This window comes from Centroberyx gerrardi, chromosome 14 (genome assembly GCF_048128805.1).
Source record: "Centroberyx gerrardi isolate f3 chromosome 14, fCenGer3.hap1.cur.20231027, whole genome shotgun sequence".
Classification (NCBI taxonomy): domain Eukaryota; kingdom Metazoa; phylum Chordata; class Actinopteri; order Beryciformes; family Berycidae; genus Centroberyx; species Centroberyx gerrardi.
This window is the reverse complement of record NC_136010.1, coordinates 3737065-3746069: the sequence shown is the minus strand read 5'-3', so window position 1 is coordinate 3746069 and position 9005 is coordinate 3737065. Positions and strand designations below refer to the sequence as shown.

Here is a 9005-nt window from a genome sequence, read left to right as displayed (position 1 = left end):
GAGAACTGAGGTGCGGTTCGTTAAGAGGGAGAATGTAATCTGAACCAATTACAGGAAACCACCCCAAAACGCAAGGGTTTATGGGTAGAAGGAGACGGATGTTGACATCTGATAGCCAGCAGTTGTTCCTGCTTGGAAAGCCTAGCAGAACAAAATGAAGCGAGGGCAAACTGGAGATAAGGTCAAGATAAGGTGAGGTGAAAGCTACGGTTCAGACCAAAGAAAACAAACTGTTGGTGTGATCGCACCCTTACTGTAAGTCGCTCTGGATAACAGCATGAGCTAAATGACTACAGTGTAAATGTAAATGTGAAATTTCTGTCCTGCAGGTTAAAAGGATGAGCGAGGAGCGGGGGGGCGATGAGCCGGGGGGCGAGGAGCGGGGGAGGCGAGGAGCGAGGAGCGGGGGGGGGGGGGGAGGCGAGGAGCAGCGGAGCTTTCACACTGAGAATGTGTGAAAGCTCCGCTGGAAACGTCCCGGCTGTCTTGAACGACGCTGCTGATCATGGACTTCCTCCCAAGAGGCTTTAGATCGTTACGTCTCCACTCACTGGTGTAGAATCTGCTGGTTTATTTAAAAAAAAACACCAAACGGGGTTCTGGAACCTTTGGAACCATTCTAGAACCCGTCTGTTCCATGCTCTAGAACTCGGTGGACCTCACGTTCCCTGCTGGAGAATCTGCTGATTCAAAGCAAGAGGCGCTTGAGCTGCCTCATATCCAGTCACCACGATATATTAAACATGGCCACTTATTCTAATTAGGTCATTAATTAAGCCAATTAACACATTCATTAGCAAATATTACTATGTTAACATACTTAACATGAGAGGCATTAATATGCACTTGAGTAGTTTTGAGAAAATCTGCTATTCATTCATTCATTAATATGCAAATTTATGCAGCAAGGTGCTCCAAAATCTAATCAGATCATCTGCTCTATAGGTGGAACCTGTGGTGTGGATGAAGTTTCTATCATGTTCTGTTCTATCATCAGTTATTCTGTTCACAAGGAAGTGTCTAAACAGACAGACAGAGTTGTAGAACCTTAAAAACCTTAATACCTATCTGGTGTTTTTCTTCTGTAGAACCTTATTCTAGAACCTGTGTGTGGTGTGTTCTAGAACATGGAAACACAAAATCTGGTGTTTGGCTGCGTTCACACACAGCGTTTTTTCCCCAACCGCCAGCGCCCTTTTCTCACTGAAAGTAATGGGAAGCGGCCGCTCCCGAAAAGCGCTGCAGTTTTTTTCGCTTTCAAAAGTTGAGAAATGTTCAACTTTTCAGAAAAGCGCCGAGTGAGGTGAACCGCTTTTTCCCAGCCGACCAAACGCGATCACCGAGACGCCGGCCGTTTCCCATAGCAACAACAAATATGGAGAAAGTGAAAGTGCCGGTGGAGAAATTGGATGTTGTAATAAGTGAATTTCAGCGCGTTTTCCACATCAAAACCGCTATGTGTGAACGCAGGCTTTGTCTTTTTTTTATTTATTTTTTTAAAGAAGACATTGAAAGACACAGATCTAGATCCTTCAGGACCGTTTCAGAACCCATGTGTCTCTTGTGTCCTAGAACTTCCAGCATCGTTACAGAACCTGTGTGTGGTGTGTGTTCTAGAACCTTCAGAACCCGCGTGTCCCGTGTTACAGAACATGGAATACATGGAAACATAGAATCTGTTTTTGTTTTTTTTTTGTTTTTTTTTTTTTAAAGAAGACATTGTTCTAGAGAACGTGTAGAACCATTCCAGAACAGTTGAAAAACATGAAAACACAGAATCTGGAGGTTTTTTTGTTGTTCCTAAAGAAGACTGTGGTGTTCTAGAACCTTCAGAACCGCCGTTCCAGAACCCGCCTGACCCGTGTCCTAGAACATGGTGGACTTGATGTCCTGGCTGAAGAAGGTTCCAAAGTTGAGGTCTCTGGACATCAGCTCCTCCTCCACGTTCTCCAGGGCCCACTTGTGTTCCACGATCTCCAGCGCCTCCCACTCACTCTGAAACACACACACACACACACACACACACACACACACACACACACACACACACAGACACACACACACACACACACACAGAGAGTTTGTTAGTCCCACCAATAAACACAGAGCACGGTCACTGAAAAGACACAGGTTCGATCCTCAAAACAGCCATCTGTCCTGTTGAAATGTCATGACTTGGACTCGAGTCACAGTTTTAATTGCTTGAGACTTGACTTGATGCTTGAAGAGAAGACTTGAGACTTGACTTGACTTGGGTTCTGGTGACTTGGGACTTGACTCTGACTTGTACTTTGATGACTTGAAAAGGTTTCTAAAGTCTTGACTTGAGATCTTGTGTTTGTGTAAATGACTTAGATTGAAAGTGATGAGATTTGTTCCAGCGGACGACTGAATTTAAATTCTGTTTTCTGAATTTGTATGGAATGATTGAATTTATTGAAGTTGAAACTGATTATAGAAATCAAACTCATGATGCTCTTACCAAGTTTTTATCCTATTAAAACCATATTGCATTGAAAAGTCCTAGATATTTAGTTTTCTTTAAGATATTAAATTGATACTGGACTCTTGATTTGTTCTGACTTGACTTGGTTTAAATTTTTCAATTTCAAAATTCCAGACTTTTCCAACAGCTTAATTTCTTGATTTAATTTGAGATTTTGCTGTGCAGTATGATTATTATGCCGATAGCTATCTTGCCCCTACATACTGTAACGCATCACCCAATAGATGAAGATTATTCTTCACAGCCACAAATATCAGAATATGTGAGGGAGTCAGAAAATGTGTAGTTGTATGTAATCTAAATTTGAAAAGAAAATGTGTCGTATGCATATTGGGACAGTACATCTATATTTCTTTTGCCATACAAAACTTTTTAGTATAATTTCCAAACTTTTCAACACCTGGAGATTATCAAATTCTTTTACCAGACCTTTCCAGACCTGCGTAGAAAACCCTGAAAGAGATCAGTTCTCTACCATGATACCATGATTGCAAATTGTCATCAGAAACACAAAAAAGTGTAATCTGTAATCAAGCTGTGATGAAAAATAACATCCCTGCACTGTTTTCTGGCCTTGAATCAGAAATTAACCAATGTTTGAATCACAGAGACCACAGTAACGTTGTTTGACTTCTACCTTGAAAGCCTTGTTGGGGTCAGGGGGCATCGCCATGGCAGCGCCCGTCATCTGGTCCTGCATGACCCGTGATTGGTCAGCAGCTGGGAACAAACAATTTTAATAGATGAAATACTAAATACTAAGAACCTACATCCTGCCTCCTGTCTCTCCACACCTCCACCTGTCCAGCCAATCATTAATGTGCCCATTCTTAGGCTCGGAGCTGTAGACGGTTCACAACATGTTACCAACAGACCGGCTTGGCTCCAGGGTCATGAAACATGTCGTATGGCAGACGATATCAGCTGTTCAAGTCAAAAAAAAAAAAGCTAAATTGGTTGAACTCACCGTTGTCCTGTCCCAGGATCAGGCTGTACATGCTCCTCAATCCAAACACATTCAGGAAGTACCAGGACGCTGAACTCACCCTGGGAAATAATCAACCAATCACAACAAAATTACATCTCAGCTGCTATTCCTGCTACTCCACACTATACAGACAACATCTGAAATAGGGATGGGACGATAGCCTCCATATAATTTCAATATGTCACTATATGAAAATGTGACAATACGTATGGTGGGTCAGAAAAATGAATGGTGATATCAGCTCCATGTTATTCTGCTGTAGTAATCACTAATGAGACTCTTGACCACAGTTTCACAAGCTCTCCATCCAAATTATAATATCACTTTATAATGACATTTTTTAATTGTTTACATTCTACAGGGTTCCCACACCTTCTTAAACATCAAATTCAAGGACTTTTCAAGGACTTTCCAGGCCCAATTCCCTCAAATTCAAGGACCCAACACGGCATAGTTTGAGACACGGATCAAGGTTAATTACTGTTACAACACTGAGAATTTTTATAATGAGAACTAGCAGCTTTACAGAAGCTCACAGACAACAATTAAAAAGAGAGAGAGGCTTGAATGTGTGAACACTTCTCAAATGTGCTATTTACTAACGTTAAGTAAAAAAAAAATATCAAAAGAACTTCAATTTCTATTCTTGCACAAAATATATAAATTCAAGCACTTTCAATGACCCACGTCTATTTATGTCTATTTTCAAAAACTTTCAAGGCCTTGATTTTTTTTCTCAAATTCACAAACTTTCAAGGATTTCAAGGACCCGTGGGGACCTTGATTCTAGCAGCCAATGGCATCGCTAGAAAGATTTGTGGCTCAGAAATAAACAGAATTCTGCACAGTCAGACTTTGTTGTCGGTGAACTTTTATTGATCACATTGTATCCTGGTTGTATTGAATCCTGAACCTCAGATCATGTATCGAATTGTATCCCGAGATAATAATTTTAAGGTAATGTAAATGGGTTTCCAGCATCTAGAACCATATATAACCAACATCTAACCATATTTTAGTGTTTTGAGTTTTACATATGGTTTTACCAGGAAGCGTCCAGTGACAGCAGCTCGATCCCTCTCTGTAACATGGGTTTGAACCTCAGCGTCAGGGGGAACGGCACCTTGGCTGCAGGACAAAACAACAACAACAACAACAATCATTAACAAACAACAGTGGAATGAGGGGACTGTAAGAGAAAAGCGCTTGATGGAAGAGTTTTCCCACACCTGGACACACTTATTTTTCAGTTATTTTCAATGGTTTGGTTGCGGCAAAAAGAGCTGCCATAGAGCTATTATGGTCATTTTGTGTTAAGGCACAGTAAAAATCTTACTTACTGTCCCTTTAAAATGTCATGGAATCCCTTTAAAAAGAGGACAGAGCTGCAGAGTTAACTAAACTACTGCAACTTCCAAATCGCAAGTGGCTGCAGTTTTTTTATCAGAGGAAAAACAGTTTTAGATGGACACCAACACAATATTCTTTAGTCCGGACCTTACAGAGTCTCTGGGCTGCAAATCAAGTTGTGCACTGAAGCAAATGTTTCATTACATATTCTTCGTGAATTAGCATTATTCCAAATTATGATAAAATTAATTAAAAAGCCGTGTCTGCATGTATCACAATATTGCAATTTGACATGATTGACAGCTGAAGAACTCACTTATGACGAATCCGGAGAAGGCCCAGTTGATCCACCCACCAATCAGAATCATGGGCAGGACGTTGGTCAGGTTGCCCTTCATCATGTCTGTCAGCATGCTGGTGTCTGGAACCAAGACACACACACACACACACACACACACACAAAATATAATCCAAGCACATAAATGAATGGCAAGAGAAAACAAAAGCCGGTGAAAACTTTGCATGTGCACATACCCACACATATAGATATGTATATATACACACACACACACACACACACACACACCTGTCATGGGGTTCTTGGGGACGACCTTCCTCTTGACCTTCTTAAAGAAGCCGGTCTCTACGTTGTTGAAGTAATGCTTCCTCATGGCGAAAGACTGCAACGGTCAAAACGGTCACATCAGAACTCACTTTGGGGAAATCATGACACACAATCCTGCTGTAAATTCTGCTATAAACAAAATGAAGCATGAAATATTTTAAGGAATATTATTTGAAAATGTCAGTTTTGTTTGACATCACGCCTAACATTACCATTTGGTTCAATGGGATAAACATGAATTTGATTATTTAGAGAGAGAGAGAAAGAGAGAGAGAGGATGGTGAGAGCTGGAATCAAACCCACAACACAGTGAGTACATGGTGCCTGTAATAAAGAGACATGCAGCAGATCCAGCGGTTACCTGTCGGGGGATGTACTTCCCGTTCTCCCGGAGGATGCGGCTCCGCAGCAGCACCTGGCTGGACAGGAGACACCACATCACAGTCACCTAAACACTCTGCACCATGATCAACAGGCAAAACAGATCCACAAGACTCTGCAGTCTGCCAATCAGTCAACTGGTTAATGTTCACACAGGCAGCTCAAGTCTGATTTTTTTCACACTTGAGTTTTATTGTTTGGCTTAAAGGGTAACTTCGGTATTTTTCAACCTGGACCCTATTTTCCCATCTTTTTGTGTCTAAGTGACTAAAGGGGACAACAATTTTTGAAATTGGTCCAGTATTGAGCGAGATCGCTTCAGCCGGCAGCCGCGGAACGAGCCGCAATGTAATCCGACGGGGCAAATCTCACCGTCAATGTACGTCCACTAAAAGTTCTTGTTTTTGCCACTGACAGGCTCAGATTGTTATTATAAGTGTCTGACAACATTATGGAAAGGACCCTACAGAGAAATGAAACGTTTTTCTTTACCTTTCGCTTGATCCGGTCTGTGTGTAACCAAGTCTCGCTCAAGTCTCGCGAGAGTTGAGTTGCTGCAGGAAGTTACACACAGACCGGATCAAGCGAAAGGTAAAGAAAAACGTTTCATTTCTCTGTAGGGTCCTTTCCATAATGTTGTCAGACACTTATAATAACAATCTGAGCCTGGACCAATTTCAAAAATTGTTGTCCCCTTTAGTCACTTAGACACAAAAAGATGGGAAAATAGGGTCCAGGTTGAAAAATACCGAAGTTACCCTTTAAGTCTCAACAGCAAAAAAACAAACATGGAATCCGATCTTTCAGGTTGGATTTAAACCAGATTCACAGATGGTTTGAAATGAGATTCAAATCGCAGCTTTGAAAATGCAACTCAGCAGGTTATTATAGTTTGGGATTTTTCATTCGTTTTTATTTTTTAGAAATGTTTAGTTTAGTTTTTAGTTTCAGTTCAAGTTTTAACATTTTAGGTATGGGGGGTATTTTTTAAAGGTATAATGACAGAAGTTCAGAGCATTTTCACAACAGGTACTGTGTGATACAAACAATAAATCTAACTCATTTTAAAATGTATTCACATTAATTTTTTTACATGTCTACCTGTCAGAAACCTGCTCCATGTCCACCTTCTTGTCGCTGTGCAGCAGCTGGGTGACGTAGTGACGGATGATGCCCACGAAGAAGGTGATGAAGACGATGGGCAGGACGACCCACATCCGAATACTGGAGTCCAGCAGGAGCTCCGGACCGGCCATGGCTCTCTGTTCACACACACACACACACACACAGAGGGAGAAGCTCTGACCGAGGGAGAGAGAGGAGAGAGAGAGAGGAAAGAGAGAGTGGAGGAGAGATTTGTCAGAATCTACAGGAAGTGATGACATCAAAATCAGAAACAGAAACACTGTAACAATCGTTAAGGGAAACTTAGTGACACTGGTGCAGAGAGATATTTTTGGACTGATACTACGGATACACAATATTTTCTGCATGTATTTACTATCTTTAAATTTGACTATTGGGATGCCCCAAAAAATTATTCAAGTATTCAATTCCTGTTGTAAGGAAACAGAATGTGAACTGAATTGGAATGACAGGAAACAGAAGTGAATCCCATTAAATTCCATTAAATTCCACTTCGAAGAGAGTTTGTCTCGACTCGCTGAACATTATAAATCAAACATTATGAATCAAATAAAAGTTCAACAAATCAAACACATTCAATCATAATGTATGGATTACCATGACATGTTCTGCATTAAATACCAGCTGAAAGGAACCTTTAACATTTTATGATATTCAGTATTGATAATATATAACACTGTGTGTAATCTCAGATATGTGGGAAGAAAAAACATGGAATGTCACAGAATTTCATTGAATTCAACTTCCTGAAGTTTCAATTCAATTCCAGTTCTGTTTCCTGGAGGTTTTTGTCAAGAGTTCATTCCTGACTTGACCCCAAACCCTGAGACACCTGGTGCAGGACAACAGACTCTAACAGACTGACACAGCAGTACAGACAGACTGACACACAGGACCTCACATTCAGTGCAAAGGGACACTGCAGGACATGTGACACACATGGCAGACAGACGACTACGCATATTGCTCTCCATATTCTTTACGTATATTTAGGAACTGTTTCCTTCCTAAAGCCTGGCCCGGACAGGAAGACCTGCCGTCCTGTCCTGACCGAGCTGTCAGCATGGAAAGACTTGTAATGTCCCACAGGCCTGACAGGACTCACCACAGGACTTGAGCATATGCTGCAGCGACCCGGGACAGCGGCAGCGCTTCTGAACAAGACTGATGTTCTCTTTAATGGGATAAGTTCAGCCAAGACGAAAAAGTCCTAATGAAAGTCATTATGAGCAGCTAGCTAGCGTTAACATTACAGCTTCACTGGGAGGCAAGTTAGAAAGTTGGCTAACGACGCTAGCCGGCTAACTTAGCTAGTTACCTTTCACCTTTGAACTATATTTGCCAACATATATACGAACAAAATAACCATGGCAGTTTATTTGACAGACTTCGTCCGACATTGTCTATTATAGAGAATATTTCACATTATATGTCTCAAATTAACGTCACGTAACTTACCACATTTATGAAGTTTGTAAATTAGCAACAAACACGTTCCGTTGACGAGGTAAAGTTTCGCCGAAGAAGAAACGACTTCCTGTTCCAGGAGTAACATTGAACACGTGACAGTCCCAATATAATAAAATATAATATACACTACACTACACTACCCTACACTATACTATAATATACTATTCTATACTATACTTGGATGTATACTGTGTAACTTTGTGGTTTTGTATTGTAATTTATATTGTAATATCTGCTTATAGCTCTCTTGGCCAGGGCTCCTTGCAAAAGAGATGGACATCTCAATGGGATTCACCTGGTTAAATAAAGGAGAAATAACAAAAAATATACTATATAATACAATTTGGGAAGTACCCACTTTTTTAGCCTGATATAAATCTATATGACAAAATTCATAGTAGAAATCACAGCAGGCCTAAGTAGTTATATCACTTCACAATATATATCATATCATATCATATCATATCATATCATATCATATCATATCATACCATATCATATCATATCATATCATATATCATAGCATGTCATATCATATC

At 40.6% G+C, this 9005-nt stretch overlaps 1 protein-coding gene across 3 annotated transcripts; it reads right to left on the bottom strand.

Annotated features, from left to right (window-relative positions):
* Positions 1–450: 450 nt before the first annotated feature.
* On the bottom strand, positions 451–8512 carry LOC139924667 (ER membrane protein complex subunit 3). 3 transcript variants are annotated; one of them, XM_078288331.1, is made up of 10 exons: positions 8455–8512; positions 6952–7151; positions 5831–5888; positions 5431–5524; positions 5161–5265; positions 4541–4622; positions 3474–3553; positions 3144–3226; positions 1467–1995; positions 451–1142 (listed from the first exon to the last, which is right to left on the bottom strand). In XM_078288331.1, exons 2-9 carry the CDS (start codon positions 7104–7106, stop codon positions 1867–1869), a joined length of 786 nt encoding a protein of 261 aa, XP_078144457.1. In that variant the 5' UTR covers positions 7107–7151; positions 8455–8512; the 3' UTR covers positions 451–1142; positions 1467–1866. The 3 variants fall into 3 exon arrangements, with proteins under 3 accessions (XP_078144457.1, XP_078144459.1, XP_078144458.1); XM_078288333.1 differs by having other exon boundaries at positions 6952–7149; positions 8451–8507; XM_078288332.1 differs by lacking the exon at positions 8455–8512 and adding an exon at positions 8102–8214 and having other exon boundaries at positions 6952–7149.
* Between the last annotated feature and the right edge of the window lie 493 nt (positions 8513–9005).